Source organism: Symphodus melops (genome assembly GCF_947650265.1).
Source record: "Symphodus melops genome assembly, chromosome: 9".
Classification (NCBI taxonomy): Eukaryota; Metazoa; Chordata; class Actinopteri; order Labriformes; family Labridae; genus Symphodus; species Symphodus melops.
In genome coordinates this window covers 11373406-11392390 of record NC_136699.1, presented here as the reverse complement: position 1 = coordinate 11392390, position 18985 = coordinate 11373406, and the positions used below count along the sequence as shown (strand labels likewise).

The following is an 18985-nucleotide window of genomic DNA, read 5'->3' as shown; positions in this document are numbered from 1 at the left end:
AAAAAACTGTAGTTTAATTGACCCGCTTAAAATGCAAGTCTCATTCAACACTAAGAACATAATCTCTCATGAGGGATCAGAAAGACTTAATTTTTAAGGGGTTACAACTGAAAAAGGGTTGAAAGCCACAACGTTGTGCTGAGAGTCTTGTTTAAAAAAAAGATTGCATATCTTTGTTGTGCACGGCATTTGTTAAATTATCATATAATCTTTTATTGGCTTTACATTCAGTTTTAAACTGTTATAAGGGTCAGCTTGTTTGAGGGTTAGGCCATTTGTTGATGCAGCAGCAGAAACCTGGTGGACACAAAGACAGTGTTAGAAATAGGCTAAATATAAACTGTACCTGTAAAGACATCTCAGGACACCAGAGCCCCGCTGGACTTTATACATACTGACATCTCCAGCCTGTAGACATCAGGTGTTCTTGTATCTGATGTGGCTGTTGATGTGGGAGAGTCCCAAAACATTTTCATCCATTTACACCTGATTTTCATTTTCGTTTCATACTCCTATAACCTATTTCAAGTATGCAAACAGACCTCAAAGCAGATTGGATTTCTGCATGTTGTGAAACAGCTGATGAGCGAGCGTTGAGTAAATGTTTAACTTCTACTTCCGGATTCTAGTCTACAACTCTAATTCATACAAGATTGTGACACAATGTGATGTCCAAAACCCAGGGGACGCCCCATATTAAATTAAAACTCGCCATCATAACATTACATTTTAATGACATGCCCTACTCCTGTGGAAGTGCTAGCAATGACTCTGTACGTCCTACAGAGGGCAGTGCATTGTATTTAAACTATCAAAATGATAGCACTTCAAAATAAAAGTCAGCCTCTGGATGACCTCACAGGCCTTTACTTGACCCTCAATGACAAATGTCTACAAACTGAAAGCACAAACGTGATTTCATTTCTCCCAAGTTTAAATTGGTGAAACTTTCAGTGATTTAATTCAAGTTCAAATATCTGATGAACCTAAAACAGTCAACATAATCATGAGTCAGTTGGTACAGTATTCCTTTTTATTTGTCTGGCAAAATAATAAAAAGGGAAGCATTTGGAAAGAGTCAAAGTTAACAGTCAGGAAATACAAAAATAGAGATAAAACAATTCTAACAGCTGTTATGATTTATTTCCTCTTTTTCTCTCCAAATGGAAAAAAAACTATATTTCTTTGGATCAACAAATAATAATAATATTGACTGTGTACATATAAGGTATCTTTAACACAGGATTCACAAATACATGTTCAGCCCCACCATGCCACCGCTAACTGCCCTTCAGTTCCAGTGATGTCCGTTCATCTTCTTTTTTTTTTTATCCCACCCCTTTATCTCCATTTATTTCTCATAGATATCTTAACATTATCTCCTCTTGTCATGCCCCTTGAAAACCTCCAGTCTTTCTCTGGTGTAAAGATCACAGCAATAAGTGTTTGCCGTGTCAGGACGCCTGGAAGCCCACAGCTTAATGGAGGATGATGCTGTTCATGCCTGTGGTTGGACTTATGTCTGGAGAGTCCTCAACATGGTGCAAAGCGTTGATGTGGCTGGTCTTCAACCCTCCTCTAGTCCGCCAGGACTGTCCCACGTTTGGACGGGGGCACCAGGTGTTCGGGCAGCGAAGCTGGCAATTCATGGCCCTCCAGCTTCACCTTGATCAGGTGATTGGCCAGAGCGAACTCCTCGTCGTCGAGTAGGCCATCTTTATCCACGTCTGCTAGCTTCCAGATCTTTCCCAGGACTGTGTTGGGCAGCTTGGATTTCACCATCTCCTTTTTGGCTGCAGCTCCGCTCACTTTGCCGTTGATGGGTGAGAGGGTGTAGAAGATCTCATCATATGTGGGCTTGTCACGGCCCACCACCCACTCCAGCTCATCAATGCCTTCGCTGGCTCCCTCTCCATAGCCATGACCAAACGGACCGCTCATGGTTCCCTCGAAGGCTCCGCCCTTGACGGTCTGACTGGGCATTGCGGCTTCCTCCTGGCGCACCAGAGCCATAAGACGAGCGATGTCATTGGCGAGCATGTCCTCGACTGCCTCCAGCAGCTTGGGTTTCAGCGCTGCAAACTTAGAGAAGTCCTGGCCATTCAGCAGCTCCTGAAGGGATGGGGAGGTTGAGAAAAAAAACAGGAATTGGTGATAGAAATAGATCAGTCTTCAGTGGCTACCAATGGGAGTAGCATACAAGAAGCAGGATTTCCTGACAAACCAGGAAAAATAAATCTCATCCTTGTCCTGGCCCATCCTGGAGGGCAAGGGAAGGAAAGAAGGGCAAAGATGTGAAGAGAGTAAAGGTTGAAAGGCCATTCTACGATAAACTTAGCTTCTGTTTAAATTCTTATAAAAAGCTGAAGATAAAGTCAAATGAATCGTCATTTGAGTATAAACACAGTACGCGTGTTAGCTCACCTGCATCTTGGCGAGGTTGGGAAAGTCTCCAGGTGAGATTTGGTGCTCCTTCTCGATCCTATGGTAGGTCTCGCCCAGGTTGGCTATCAGCTCCTTCTTTTTGGACTCTTTTCCAAACACACTAGGCATGTCCTTTTTCAGAGAGCTGATAATGTATGCTTGTACCTGGACACCATGGAGAACAGAATATTTTCATTGATGATTGAACTGCACTTTTATGTTCAGACTGTGGGGAGTTGGATTGAGTTTAAGTTTTGTTTTTTTGGTTTACGAGTTTACAACATTGCAATAACCTTATGACACTGGTTTTCACTTCTGCATTTTGGGTAAATAAACATTTACAGAGTTGCATTAAAACAGGCATTGTGGGTAACTGTACTCTTGTGGGAGTAATAGTGGTGTGAGAATGAGGAAGAAAGGGCATAGATCAAATGTGTTGTGCAGATTTTTAACTGGCTGTTTTCACGGCTTGGTTAAGTAGTGGCAGATACAGTGTGTAACATGATCCACTGTTTCTGTCCTGATGGAAATATTTCACAACTATTGGACAGTTCGATGACGGGATAACCATGGACGTTTCTTTTCAAGTGAGTTGTCATGACATATATGTATTAATGGACAATAACACACCCCTTCCCCAACCCGGCCCCCAGGTAAAAAGGTAATAACCATTTCCCTCCACCATCATCAGTATTGTTAATTTGTCAGTGACCTAGTGAAGTTATTACCTGTAAAACTAATAACATTCCCACCAGCTGTAGTTGTGTTTTGCAGGATACAGCGCTGCTAGGAGACCATTCATCATGTGAATACTGACCTTGGCGAGGCGTGCTCGTTTGATGAGGTCGTTGAGTTTACGTAAGGCTGCATTACGTGGCAATGATTGAATGTCTACGAACAGATCCTGCTCCTCTGCCTCAAACAACTTCCTGTTGTCAGGGACCAAAAGGGGCTGGGTCCAGAATGACCCGATGTACACGCGCACCACCTGGAATGAGAACGCACATGTTGACCTCTGATAATCGAAACCATACCTCAGGTAACACTTCACCGCCCGCGCCACAAGAAGTCCTTTTCCAGGTCCCAAACAGGCTAAGGAAACAGACATACACTTGTAAATCTGAGAACCCAAAATAGACGTGTGTGATTTGTGACACGGCTGAGGTATACAGAAAAGCAACAATAAGATTTTAAAGTGTATCTGCAGTGTGTTTCACATGCAGGCTTCACATAACAATGCACTCAAAGTCAATGAATAATTCTCCACATGATCCAAAGGTGTCTCTGCCATCAGTATGAATATGGCCCCTGATTAAACATTAACCACAACAGTCAGAGACAAATCACAAGACTTACTAGGTCCCATGATATCAGGTTTGAAATGTGGTTTGTGAAAGATGGTATTATCACTGTGACACACATTCATTACATACAGCACATATATACATACTGAAAACGCTAGCTTGAATCAGTCAGACATGTTGTCCATTCAAATGACTGCGTGTGTTTCACTAAAGAGCGATGTGCTTTTCACCTCAGGTGTGTTGATGATCTTTCCCAAAGACCACATCAGAGCTCCGTAAACCCTCATGAGCTGCTGAGTGCTGATCTGGTCCGCTTTGTTCAGAACCACGCGCATTTTGTCCTCGTGGTTTTTAAGAGCCCGGATCACCTCTGAAAACTCATCTGAGATGTCCAGCTTGTGGGCATCGAACAGGAGGATGATGCGGTCAACGCGCTCCGCAAACCACTCCAACACTGCAGCAAAATCATAACCTGGGGACAAAAAAAAAAAAAAGAAAACGACTGTTTAGAGACGTGATCTGAGGAGCACCCTAATAGGACACCAGCTCTCAGTTTAGTTTTTGTTAGCAGGTCTTTAACTGGCTGTGATTGTAGCTTTTTCGAGAAGAATGCTGCTGTGCCATTTAAGTTGGGAGTCGAGATTTAGCATGTCAACTTCTCCCTTACTTTATGCCATTACGGAAATTGATAAACTTACCCCAGTTAAAGTTTTCAGTAAACACTTTTCTAATTCAAGCTACTGCACAGTCAGTGTTCTCGGACTTCCTCATAATAAGACCTTTTACTCATAAAGATTATGTTAGATCCCTTCCCGTTGAGTTTGATTGAGCACCCATATTAGGGCTTGTTGGTTTAGTAAATCAGATACATGAGATTAATTTCAGAACAGTACTGATAGTAGTTTGTTTTGTCTATCATAGGAAAAGTCATTATCAAGGTCGAATCAGAAAAGTAGCTGGAAGCTCTTGTGTTGCATGCTGCATTCAGGGTGTGACTGCGGCCATTTCTGTGGGTTAAGAAATGATTGACCAAACATGACTCAAGGAAATCGTGGAGGAACTGGTACAGAGGAAGATGAATGCCATGTACTATTCCTATCATGGGAGCTTACTAGAGAGGCTTGTTGTCCACTCATGTCAGTTTGAAAGCATAGCTAACATTCTGCACAAGAACAGTGCTCAACAACAGAACACACTGCGTAGATGTGTGGAGAAATACAGGAAACCAAACTTGAAAACAATCACTAAAGGTCTCCAATCAGTCAATAGTGTTAGAGCATGTTTAAATGGAGATCATGTTCCGAGTCATATTGATCTCCTAATGTTTAGATAAGGCCTTTGAAGAGGCAGCGCCGTCTCCTCTGGTCACTTATTAACTAGCTGCACTGAGACGGCAGAGTAGAGTCCGGAGGTGAAGACAGATCCAATGTTTTAAGAAAGCAGATTTGTCTGAGGGATGAATGTCGTCCATAACGTATCAGCGATATGTCTTACAAACTGGGCTGGTGTATAAAAAGATAGACAGGAAGTAAAAAAAAAAGAAAAAAAAAAAGCAACCACTTCACAAAGGCAGAAACTATGAAGTACAGATAAAAGACTGCTGCGTCAGTGTTGGCCTGAGCTGAGATACGTGTCACAAACACACTTCTATCACTGTGGAAGAACAGAAACTTGCTTTGCCTTTCACTTCTTTGGTTATAAGAATAGCAGGGGGACTAACTCAAATTACATAAAACAGGGTTTTTGTTTTTCTTCTTGAACTTTCTTTTGCTTTGAGGAGCGGAGGAGTGTGGAAGAGAGAATTGTGGTTTTGATTAGTGTCTGATCAGAGAAGAATGCAGTTGCTCTAAAAACTCAACTCTGCTGTCACACAATCAACGCCGCCAGATCTGCAGCACATGCATTCCAACATGGATGTCTTTTGTCTACGTCTGAGCACATGTATACAAAAGAGAGAGAGATCAAAATCTGTATAGAGAGAGTTACGATGATAAAATAACGACGTAGAGAAGGTTCAAAAGAGAAAGAGAAAAAAAAGGGGAGAGACACATGGGGTGAGAAAAAGTGAAAGCAAAAGTTGAACGAAACAAGAGACGGGTAAGGATAGAAATCCCCCTGAACAAAAAGGACTTTGTCTCATGTTTGTGTGTATGACGACAAATGAAAGTCGAGGGGGATAAAGTGCAATATTTAAAGTCCAAACACCCTGTGGGAACCAGTTGAGAACATTTGCTCATTCTTCCTTCAGTCTGTTTTTAAAAAGCGCGTCCAGGAATCCCAGGGAGAGACAGCTGTTCCACTTTGGAATTACTTATAGCTCATATCATCAACAACTGTCACTTCCAGTTTCATAGTGACATCTATGCAGGTTTAAACCCACTGAGTCACGATGAATTTAGACGGCCTCAAGAGAACGTGTCAATCACTGATGGCAAGAATAGAAATCAGAGGACAGATGATTTTATAGTAAATCTGAGACTATTTATCAAACATCTGAGGGATCATTCGATGAGAACAGTTTGACATCTTAATAGGCTTTAAAAACGACAGTTTTAACCAAATTAAAGTCTGTTTGCATCAGACACACATCGATGTTCTTCTTTCTTAAACAGTTTACTAAAAGATGTTTAAATAATGGCATATTTCTTGCTAGGAGAAACTATAAACATTGGTTTGCCAGAGGTAAAAATGTTCCACCACATGTGCTCATGTGCTCTCATACATGATCTCACGTGGAATGTATGTAACGTAAACTAAGACTAGACTACCTATAATCTATTTTATTAACAGGAAAAAAAAAACTGGGGAAGAAGAATAAAAGAGTCTGAACACTCAACTCAACTGTCTACGCTTCAGCACGACCTTGAGTGGAGATTTGACCCCTTTGTTTTTGTCAGCGTGAGTAAGCTAGCTAAGGTTAGCTTCAGGGGCAATAATACTGACTCGCTAGGATACAGAGTCAGTGGCGTAGCCTACTTGTAGACCGCTATCAAAGTAGTGACCAAACTATCAACTAGTGAAAAATGCTTCACATTCTCCAAATATCAACGTAGCTTAACGTATCTTACCAACAGTTTGCAGAACGGAAACATGAACATATTCAACATAAAGTCACAACAGTGAGAACTGTTCTGCATTATTCCAGTTTCATAATAGTTTTGTCCTTTCATAGTTCACAAACGAGGAAGTACTGACCAACATTGCTGACTCCAACAAAAGTGAATTCACATACAAAGTATTACGCAATGACAAAGCTTGCAATTCATGAATGGACAACAAAATGACTGTCTGAATGTAAAGCTGTTAAAGAAACTTCCTAAGATGCTGGTGGACGAAGGCGGTAAGCAGAGTACTGACACGTACACGTTACACACAAACATGTCCGTCACACCTCAGCTGTACAATCCAGTTCCTGTTTATATATGACACAGGAGAGTTCAGTATGTCTGGGCACTACAGTATTGTATCTGTGTTTATATAGAAACAGTCATAAGGATATCAGTGTGTACGAGAGAAAGAGGCAGAGAGTGTGAGGAAAAACTTTCAAGTACGGAAACAAACTGAGGTGTGAGGCGTCACACTTCATCTGTTCTTTATTCTCGTACAGGGTCACCTCCACGTACGTCGGTCTGCTCATTCAAAAAAAGAATTAACACGTTTTGTTAGTTAGCAACAGTCCTAAGGTGAAAGACACTTAATAAACACTAGACTGGTAATTCCTGTTTCTTTTCTACTCTTCCTTCTTGTTGTGACTGTATATCAGCTTTCTATGCAATACAGGCGATGGAGGGAGTGGGAGGAGGAGGAGGTATTGGGAAACTCTCCCTGCAATGTTTGCCATTTTACTCCACATCCTTTCCCTAGAGTACACACAAAGTCTACAGCTTGTATGTGCACTTCCTCTTAAAGGGGCTCCAATCAGGTAGGAAAAAAAAAAAAAAAAACAGAAGCTGTGTTCATCTGCAAGGTTATCATCTGTCTGGATTTTGTAGGATCATCAAAAGTAAGGGGAAAATCTGCATATGAGGCAAAAACTGAAGTGACCCTGTAAGGTTGCAGTCACGCTGGAGCACATGGTCAACAATACAAATCTATTGATTTCAGCAGAGCACAGGGAAATGACTCAGATAAAAAGTGATAAATGGTAAACTAATGTGTCACACAGCTGCATAGGAAGCGTTTTCTGCGGTGGTTAATTTAGTCTTAAGCTAGATTCAGGCTGAAATTGGGAGATAGAAAAAAAAAAAAAAAAAAGAGGAAGGATGTGAAAAAAGGAGTGTGCTGCAAAAAACGACAGGTACAGAAACAGGAAATGAACTTCAAAGTGTTTTGAGCCCTCTCCGTGCCACCGTCAGCTTCAGAAAGCCTCTATCAGATTACCATGACCTGCTCGGTTACGCTCCGACCTGACGGTGTTAAGAGTTAAAGACAGGTTTGACTGCATTAGAAGGCGGACTGTTGGAGCTGACTTAGTGAGGCACATGCCAAACAGAAATACCAGAGAGAGACTGAGGGAAGTGCATGTGGGTTAAGCATGTTTCCTTTTCATATGTGAACTTAAGAGTTGCTATGCTTTCGTTTTAGATGACTGTTTGAATCATTTCAAAAGGTTTTGAGCAGAGTGGGGCTTTCTAAAACAGTACAGCACAAGTGAGTTGGGGAATGGTAAAAGGTTGGCTGTTTATTTCAGACAGACCTCTGCTTATCCTCTGCTTCTCCCCGGACAGGATTCCAGGAGTATCAATGATACTGATGCTCTCCAGGACAGGGTTAGGCATCTGGGCACACATGAACCTGCCAAGAAAACACAGGGATGAGAGAGGGAATGGTACAGGCAGGGTGAAAGAGGTGATTCAAGAACGAGACATACTGGGAGAGAGTCAGGGCAGGAGTGATGCAAAAACAGGCTGGTGAGAATGTTTATCCATAAGCTTGGCATTAAACAGACATTATTCACCAACACACTTCATTCTCTCACGCAGCAGCATCAGGGAAATACCCTCAACACAAAACAGAAACTGGTGGGATCGGAGTGTAAATCACATGACTTTATAGAGACAATAACTGTCACATTTAAATTACAGGCTTATTAAAGTCGGTTGCTTTTGTTTTCATATTCTCCAAGGTGACATCAACCTTCAATGTTAGAAAATGAAGCCAACATGGAAGTACAACAATTCTGCTCCAAATACATGTTAGTCTGACATGCTAACTTTAGTGCTGACACTCTACAGTTTGGCTTTCTTTTATGACTCATCTGTTTTAAATATTACGAAGTATAACGTTATTCATAAGGGCCGTGGCTGACTGACGGATTAATGCTTCATCCGGCTCTTTGGCTGTTAACCGAAAGTTATTTTATTATTATTGATTATTTATTGAGACAATGTTTCTGATATGGTGAACTCCTTCGACGGTCTTTAAGAGTCTAATGAGAATTGTCACTGAGAATATGTCAATGAAAATACAGTCAATGCAGTCTATTTACTATCACATGCCAGACTCATTGAACGTTTAGCAATTGTACTTGAACAATAATTTAATTTACTGACTGATCAAATAAGCAGCTATTTCATTTTCTGATTGTTTTATAACACAGTTAATTTATGAGGCATCATGACATTGTAAGATTTTCCAAACAATGTCCGAACAGTGTGTATGGAGATGTGAAGTAACTTATAAGTGAAAAAATAATAGTAAAACACGAAGATACTACTTACTATGTTCTCAAGTCTTTAAACTTAAATGTATCATCAGTCACTACTAAAGGAGCTCCCTAAATACTGCACACCGGAGATGAAACTTTAAAGGGGGATTGTTGCTCTCTAAAACAGAAAGTGAGTAAAGGCTAAGACAATCTCACACACACACACACACACACACACACACAGACACAGACACACACACACAAACACACACACACACAAACACACAAGCACAAAGTGAGAGGATGAGTGGTTTTGCATAAACCCACAGTATCCCACTCAGGACAAAGAAAGGGATTGTTAAGGAACCCCACAGCTCCAGGCGCTGCTTCTCACTCTACAGGCGTTTTACTCGATCTCAACTAAAACTCAAAACATGAGCTCAGAGGCACTGGGTCATAAGACTTGGAGAACTTTGCTTTTACATTCCTGCTGTAACCACACTAAGGGCAGATACACACACACTGACACACACACACACACACACAGATCCCATACCACACGCAGGGAGGAAAAAGGAAAAATCCAAGGACAATGAACAAGTCAAAGGAATATGAGAGAGCGGCCTCTTGAACACTGACCTTATGAATACTATTACTTTACAATAATAGTGACGGCAAACGATAACAAATATGCAGGTTTTTTTCCACTCCTTCTCCAAGCTGACTATCAATGATATCCAGTTGGAAATCTGGCATAGGTCTTCCATTAAACTATCTTTCCTTACATTTTTCCATGAAGAGCTCGTAGGGAAAAGAAATGCTCTGATGAACTCGGAATTCTTAGAAACAGAACTCTACCAGGCACTGAGGCCCCCAGGAGCCCAGATATATCAGAGAGCCTTTGCTGTTAGAATGTGTCGGGAGTGTGAGAAACTCCTCCTATATGTGAAGTTCCCGCACCGGGATGAACGCATGGGTTAATATTCCATATCCGACCACTCATGTGTGAGGAGAAGGGGCTCCTGAAAGAAGGTCTTCCTCTCCTACTCCAACTCTTGACCCATTACTTTTTCTCTCATCGTAACCTGAACTTCCTGAAGAGAGAAGAGGAAACAGGGCGGATGGGAATTGAGGGTCCACAAAATGTGTCACCTTTCCATGGTTGCTTCCTTTAAATCTCCCTGTGTGTAAGTTAGGCCTGCAATGTGCGATAACAAAATGTTGCAATAATGATTTGGTGTGCTAATTTAAGACTGCAAATGTGTTTAGCTTGTGTTCTTTTGTCTGCTGTTCTTGTGTTTTTCCACAACGCGTTTGTCCTCAATGCAAAAGAAATCCAAAAAAGTTGTTTTTTCCCCTCCACGAAACTAAGAACCTTTTAAAAATCAGACGGTAGATAATAGCTCGCTTGAGCTTCTTCTGACTGCCTTGAAATTGTGTGAAAACATGGCCATCATACTCAGGCCTCGATCTAACACAAGTAAATAAAATGTGAAAAAATAATAATTATGGTATTTTTTTTTTTTTTTTGCAAAATTCACACCACAGAGATGTGATCATATCAGGAAAAGGAGAAAATTATGATCAACTGCACAGCCCTTGTTAATGATCTATGTATTATAGATACAGTATCTATTAGTTTGTTGGGTACTCTGTAAGGCAGTACATGTGTGAAGCCCTACCTCAGTAAAGTGCAGAGTCAGCGTCCTGGGATAACAGGCCATGAGCAGGACAGGACAGAGTCGGACAGTGCAGGACAGGGTGGGCCAGTGCGGAACTTACACTTTGCTGACTCGGGTTTTTCTGAGTAATAGCTTACAGAGAGCACAATCATACTGAGGCCCTCTGACTGCTGTGGCTTTTTAACTAGAGGAAAGAGATATGTGGCTTTATCTTGAGCTGAAAGAAAAGTATGAAGAATGCTTTCACTCCAGTTTAGATCCTGGTTAAAATCAGTATTAAAGGCTGTGGGGTCATGGACTGGGACCAGGTCCCCCTTGATCTCAATGGGTTAATAACCTAAATACAATAATAAATATTAGTGAGCGACGCCTGGGTGACATCATTAGTTACTGAAGGGAGCTTGGGAAGCCTGTGGTGTGAATGGAGGTCGCTGTGCTGGATAATGCTGTCTCAACCTAACTTTCAGTCAACCTAACACCAGGCAAAAGAGCTGGAGCAGAGGCGGGTCTTATTCCTTCTGCCAAATAGTTACAACGCGCTCGCCGTCACTCAGGTCAATCACGTATCCAAAAATGATTGAGTTTACGGGTATGTTTAGAAAAAAATAAAAACAATCAGTACAAGTCTGCTACTGGCTGCGTGTGTGACGTCCGTAGCTTCTGCTGCCAGGCTCAAGTGGACACTTGATGAAATGAAGGTTTTTTTCACCTGCTCATTGGCTTTATTTTTCTAACACTGGAGGTTTGCCGCTTGCCTGGGATACAATCTGAAAACCAGACTGCTACAAAACACAAATAATAGGAAAATTGGCAGCTGACCAGTAGAATACACTGACTGTTACTTTAGACATAAACAAACTATAGCTTTGTGGATCCAATGACTGATTTCTGTTTACTTTCTACATAAATAACTGATTACACTGACAGTGACTTCTGAGGGGGATCGTTAAAGGCTAATCTGCATGTTGAATTACTATGGTTAAAGAGCTACACAACCAGACCTTGTGTGCTCTTTTGATATGTATTATCTACCTATGAATCTGCCAGTTAACAATCCCATACTCCTGTCTCCTGTTGACTTTTATGAGCAAAAACAAATTCAACCAAGCAGAGGCCAGTTGAAATAGTTTAGGCCTCCTGAGAGGAAAGTTAAACGCCGGCCAAGTCAGAGATAAAAACAGCCCGGCTCAAAAAGTTTGACAAAAAGTTGTGTCAACTTTGGCCTTCTCCAGGCAATGTCCCAAAACAAATAATTAAATATGTATATGTTGTTCAAACAGATGAACGACCTGCTTTGTCATAAACACATAGTCTGTTTTGTGCAATTATGTGAGCTTGAACAGGCTTATGAGACAAAGATGCACAGTGACATCAATGGGAACCACAATAATGGCAGTCGGCAGGTTGAGGTCCAACAGTTTGACAAATGCTGCTGAAATGGACAATAGCCTTTGTTTATCCACAATCTTATCCTGTTTCCCCTCAGGTCTGTATTAAACTCCAAAGATGTGATTTGTAGTCTATTAAGTCTGACATTGCACCCTTTACAGTGTCATTTGAGTTGCATAACTTTATTTTTCATTCAGAGTTTGACTTATTGTTTGACGGAAACGTTCACTGATCCGAGATAATGCAAACACTTGAAATAATTCAAGGAAGGGCTCTCTGTGGATAATGACTGAGGAAATGTCAAGTTGAGTGTTAATCCCACATCACACTCGCAAAACTTGAAGTTATTCTTACAATCTTAAACTTATTACAGTCAAAGATATTTTCATTCTGTGTCTGTTTGGCGGCTTGTTCTTCAGGGTGACACCACACTGGCTCTAGGGTACAGAGGGGTTTACCCACATCCTCTACTGGAAGCGACATCATCAACAACTGATAGTTACCCATCTGATGTCATCACAAATCCAAACACAATAGATTGGATTAAGATGTTTCAGCTTTTAAAAGTTGTCACCATACTGGCTCTCAGTCACAGCACCTTGCCTGTGCAGAAACACTTTACGCTGTGACTTTAATATGGAGAACGTCACTTCATATTCTCAGTGAAGATCGTCTTTCCTGTAATCCATATTAGCTCTTTCCTATTTTAAAAGCATGCCCCATCACCGGTCCAGTTTCTCTCTGTATTTGTAGTTTGTTTCACTTTCTCATCTGCTTATCTTTTGAAAGGTGTTAGCCCATTTTGAGAAATACCCCTGGGACACAATTACGCTTTTTCTCCACACAGTGTCACTACAAATGAATGCACCCTGAAAGTTTTTAGCCTGAGAATATCTGAATCATCAGACATGTGAATCAGCCTCCAATGAGCTGAATGACTTGATCCAAACCTGCTGATACAATGAAAACATACAAGAAAATACTTGAACCTTCAACCCTTTTTGCAATATAAATTCACCTTAGACTTAGACTGAACTTGCCTGGCCTAGTGACAAGAAAAAGGAAAGGGAGAGTGGGCCTTGTCGGCTTCTACCGATGAAGTAACACTTATACGACCAATGGATAAGAAATGTACCATCAACCTAGCAGGGGACAAGGTCAACCTGTTGCCTAGCAACATCACATACAAGTATTTGTACTTTCAAGGTGCCACACTGTGACTTAGGGCTGAGGGGATTAGTCACCAGTGACTCTGTCAGGTGCTTAAAGGAAGAGGTCCCAGATGGCGCAATATTATAATGTTGAATAAGAAGTAAACTCCTTTTCCATGTGACGAGGTGTTGGAAAGAACCTCGCTTTGCCAGTAACACAGGGACTCTTCCACCAACCTACTGACATTAAACACTTGCATTCTCTCAGTTACTTTCACAATCAGACTTTTCTTCAGCTGGGAGTATTGTGCAACAACATACTGTGAGTTTACCTGGCCAGAGAGTGGCACGACACGTGTAAGGACATGTAGAGAGGGCATTTAAACTATTGTTATGACACACTTCTTAACACACGGCTGGATTTCCTAATCTTATTTCAAGACAGAAAGATATTACGTTGACATTCATTCTTTTCAGTCATACATAAATGAATGACTGTCACTTCCGGGCCCAAATCCTATAGTTCTTTCAGATGGCTAAGTGTAAGCTGTTTTTAAGAGGTTTCACAGCTCGGCTCGGTCTTTACCTGTTGAGGAACGCGTTGCCAAAGGCGTTGAGTTTGCGGAAGGGCTTCTTGGGGTCGACGACCAGGGCATTACCGGGTATCACCCCTTCCTGTTCGCCGTGCATCACCGCGATGAAAGAGTCCGTGGTCGGCTCAGGGCCAATCCGCATACCGGGGAAGTCCTGCTCCATGAGGTGCCGGATGAAGGTGGTCTTCCCGGTGGAATACTGACCCACCAGGAGGACCATGGGCTTGTTGTCGAAATCGGCATCTTCGAGAGCAGGGGAGTGGAAGTCGTGGAATCGATACGTGTCCTCCAGAGGGAACAGCTTGGTCCGGTAGAGGCGCCGCAGACCTTCAGACACGTTCTGAAACAGTTCTGGATCTTTCTTCATGTTTTTTCTGAACATGCTGACCGATACAGTTGTGTGTGTCAATATCCCTCTCAATGGTAATTTGGTGTGGATGTGTGGATCTCTTCCACCGTTCAGAGAGTAGCCGCCTGCTGGAATGAAGCGAAGGCTGGGCGAGGTCTTTGGAAGTTTTTTGTCCCCACCCTCCTACACTAGCTAGCCACACACCACCTCGAGTCAGTCATTCAGGGAGAACTCCCTCCTCAGCTGACTGACGTTGGCTACTATCAAATAATAATAGCTTCAATCCCCCATAAATATTTTGCTCTGTTTCAATCAATATACCAGCTTTTGCTCACGTGCATAAGTAACCTGTCACAGCTCGCCTAGCGGTCGGCTAACTCGTTTAGCAACCGGCTGTCAGTTGAAGGCACCAAAGAAGGTACACACACCGGAAGAGCTCAACATAACTTTCACAATAAAAGTCGGTTGATGTTAATTTAGCATCACCTGTTTTTTTTGTTTGTTTTCCCAATATAGGGCTTTTATGTTTTGTAATGTTTAGCAGTGTCTTTATTTTTCTTTTACTATCATCACTTTAAAGGGGGTGTAGTAGGCCATATTATTTTGTCTTCATTAAAGCAGCAAATTAATAATTTTGTAGCAATGTTCTTGTTTCAAACTATGAAAACATGCATGCGTGCACGCATACATATGCCTAAGGAAACAGTGATTCCTACTTGTAAGTTTTGTTTTCACATTACAATAAATTATCCCTATTTCTTTTTATCACTGTATATTTGTATCATTTACTGTAAATGTTGTCTTATATTTATTTGCTGTAGCCTATGTATTTTTGTTGCTATTTTAGACGGCAACTGTAAATGGGCTTGCCCAGGCATACAGCTATTTCTCTCTTTTACTCACAGAATAACACACAGAATACATTTATTTTATGTAAACAACATAATACAGAAAGAAGTACAGACTACAGAGCTTAAGTGATCGAGTTCATTTTATTAAAAAGCCAAACTGCACAGAAAAAAATACAATGAGGCGCAAGGTGTGAAAAACAAATACAGATGTTGTACACAGCGCATTAGCCAAGATTCAAGTGTGAACTGTGACATGATGTGTGAACTGTAATCTACAAAGTGTCCCATCAGGCAGCAGCCTTTTGTCGACAAGAGGTGTCCCTCCACAGATAACAGCAACTCCACTGGAAGCCAGAGTATTTTCCATATGGAGATGCTGTTACAGCTGGTGAGACCCGCAGAAACAGCACAGCTGACAGTGTTTGCAGATCATGAGAACGAGCTGGTGGTGAGTTTTATTTATTTCATTCATCACATTATTGGATGTACAGATTACTGCTGATACCTACCATTCCTGAAGTCAAATATTTGCTTATTGTTACTTCAAGAGAAACATAGGCCAGCAGATATTGTTGCAACATTTTCAATCACTAAATATTTGAACTAAATGACAGATGTAGGATGAAACTTTCACACATGAAATAATACTGCCCTCTTTTGGTTGGCTTAATCAACAACATGAAATAAAATGGCTTTATCTCAGAGTGCCCTCATGTGATAATACCTCCCTCACCTAATAAAGAATCAATAAAATATCATCCGCTTGTATCTCCTGATCTTTGTTACTGCTTCTAAGAAACATTTTAACAGGACACCTATAAAATCAGGGTCATTCACTCCATAAAAGTCTGCTGAGAGTCAAGAGGGTGCGCCATCTCAGCAAATGAATTTAAGCCTCTAGTCTATTAAAATTAATCTTTTACAGGGAGGCATTGATATGGCTTTGAACATGTATTGATTCCTTGACTACTCCTCTTCTTAGTTTTGTTGAACCTCTCCTAACTCATCCCACCTGAGCTTTGACCCTTTTATCCTGTAAAACAACAAAGCCATAAAGTAATTCAAGAGTAGATTCAAAAGACCTTCACCCCTATTGTCCTCTTCGACTTTGCCCAATGAGCCAGATTTTTTATTAGCAGGTAAATTAACTGTGAACAGGTTATCAGTGGATTCAATCTGTGAATCTCAGCACAAACATTACAGTGGATGTGTTTCTGATAAAAAGCTTCAAATCATGTATAAAATGAAAAGATCTCTTTACTGACTAACCAGTTTAAGGAGGACTATCTTATCTATATTTTTAAACAGGACATTGTGATGCAGGGTAACTACGAAGCAAATGTTTGATTAACAAAAGAAATGGAAATGTATATCGACAAAACATTTTAGACAATAAATTCCCATTTAAAACAGCTATCAGTTAAAAGGATTTATATAGGTAGATCAACCCTGTGATGGAAAAAAAGCAACCAATTCCATCTGGAGCTAAATTCACTGGGTTTTTTGTTTGTTTGTTTATTGTTTAAGATGAGCCTTAAAATCCATTTTGGGTCTTTATTTATAGCCACTCAGTTTACTTTAATAATAGAGCAAATTTACTCAGAGAATGATCTGTGGTAGACTTTTGACTAATGGAAAAAAAACAATCTCTATCAGTGACTATAAGTGTAGGCTACAAGTTGCTTGTAAACCTGAAGCAGTTCAGATGTAATCCAAACGTTGTTTTACATTTTAATCTTGGCAGAAACTAAATCTAAAACTATTACTTAGGTATCATAGCACGAAAGTCCAACGTTAAGTGATTGATTGATGTGATGATTAAGAAATGTCAGAATTGAGTATGTTTTTTATACATAGTTTCATAAAAAAAAGTTGAGTTATTAGAGTCATACTCACATCAGGCTCATGTCGGTCATTAATTCTGTGGGGAGAAAGACACAATTAAATGACAAATGAAAATGTAAAGAAAATAAGACAAGCCAAACAGAATTAATAGCAAATTGGAGAGAACAGTCAGTGAGTGAGAGTCTGACAGAGGAGAGAAGTCACAGAGAAGTGAGCGTGCTGTGACTAAAGTCCCTGAGTAATGGTGGACTCCTGAAACAAGGCTACTTAAGACTGTGTGTGGGGGGAAGTAAAATTAATCATTACACTTACTGTAAATATGTAACAGATACCCATAAAAGTCAGCAAATTGTAGTCTGTTTGAACTCAGGGACACATATGGAGATGGGATATAAAGCTTGTTCAAGATGGAGAACAGCCAAAGAAGACTTCATCTGACCTGAAGATATTTCAGATAAGCCTCCACACACTTCAGCCTCTTCATTTAGTACGGGCACATTTTGAAATAGCTTGTTAGACAGCCACATCACTTACAAAATAACTTAAACGGAAAGTATATTAAACACAAACATGGCTGCCATTAAACACAAGTGAGAGACATCCAAACAAATTGGATACGTTTAAAAACGTTCATAGCAGTAGCAGATACAGATTAATTCTAGCTACATTTGTTGTAATAATTGTTGTTTAACACATGTAGAAACACACACCCCTGCTCATGTTGTCACATTCTGACAGTATACATCTTGACTATGAGGGTGTTACACAGTCACAAGAAATAATAATTTCTGCAATGCTTAGTTACATGCTTAATGCTTAGTTACATTGAACAATGTTTTCGCTATTCTTTGCAAGCTAACTTGTAACTTTATTTTGCCTTTTTGCAAAATCAGTATAGATGCTGAGATCAACTATTTGTCATCACCTACTTTCTCCATGTACTACTCTGGCTATGGCTATATTGTATACATACACAGAAAACAATAAATAATAAACAATTATTCTTAATCCTTGTCAATAAGAAAGGGAAAGTAAGTAAGTCCAAAGCTCGCAGCACCCCAAAACACTGAATGGCTAAATTATTTTCGATAAAGCAATGGAGCAACTGGATTAGTTTTTTTTTTTTTTTTTCAATCTATTAATTATCTTTTCTGAATACCAGATGAGAAAAGTAACTTAGACTTTTCTCATAATTGGGGGGGTTTGCAGACATGCAGACACTTATCAGTGTTCCAAAAACATGTAAAGTGTATTGTACATAACACTTAAACCTTAGACCTTAAAATAATACACTCAAAATAAGGAAATGAAACATCCTACAAAGAGTTGTGCTTTTATTTGAACAAGAGTAAAAAGAACACATTAACGTTCATCACTGCAAAGAGAGAAGAAAACTGACACCGAGGCTCACTCATTCTTTCTCATTCATTCCCAAGTTCCTTCTAACTATATAGTGAGTATAATGCAGTGGGCTATAAAGTGCACTATAATATAGTGCAGTAGACTATAAAGTGCACTATAATATAGTGCAGTAGACTATAAAGTGCACTATATAGGGAATAGGGAGGGATTTCGGACACAGTCTGAGACTTAAAAACATCAGGATGAAATTAGATTTACGTGAAATTCTACACATACATTATATGGACAAGTGGTATATATTTTAATTTCAATATCTAGTTAGGAATCCCCGACCCACAATCCACCAACTGGTGGCGGCAATGAACCAAAACATTGTTTCCCGACTGCC

General features: G+C 40.4%; 1 protein-coding gene across 1 annotated transcript; it reads right to left on the bottom strand.

Moving 5' to 3' along the window:
• Positions 1-1019: 1019 nt before the first annotated feature.
• ehd1a (EH-domain containing 1a) lies at positions 1020-14980 on the bottom strand. The gene is made up of 6 exons (XM_079352813.1): positions 14184-14980; positions 8425-8522; positions 3959-4200; positions 3242-3412; positions 2425-2589; positions 1020-2112 (listed from the first exon to the last, which is right to left on the bottom strand). Exons 1-6 carry the CDS (start codon positions 14570-14572, stop codon positions 1579-1581), a joined length of 1599 nt encoding a protein of 532 aa, XP_079208939.1. The 5' UTR covers positions 14573-14980; the 3' UTR covers positions 1020-1578.
• Positions 14981-18985: the final 4005 nt, after the last annotated feature.

Excerpts from the sequence above, each read along its gene's own strand:
- ehd1a (XM_079352813.1), bottom strand. The coding sequence starts at position 14,572 with ATGTTCAGAAAAAACATGAAGAAAGATCCAGAACTGTTTCAGAACGTG. Across the intron at positions 8,523-14,183 it reads GGCAACGCGTTCCTCAACAG|GTTCATGTGTGCCCAGATGC; the intron begins GTAAAGACCGAG and ends TTTTCTTGGCAG. Across the intron at positions 2,590-3,241 it reads AACGAGCACGCCTCGCCAAG|GTACAAGCATACATTATCAG; the intron begins GTCAGTATTCAC and ends CATGGTGTCCAG.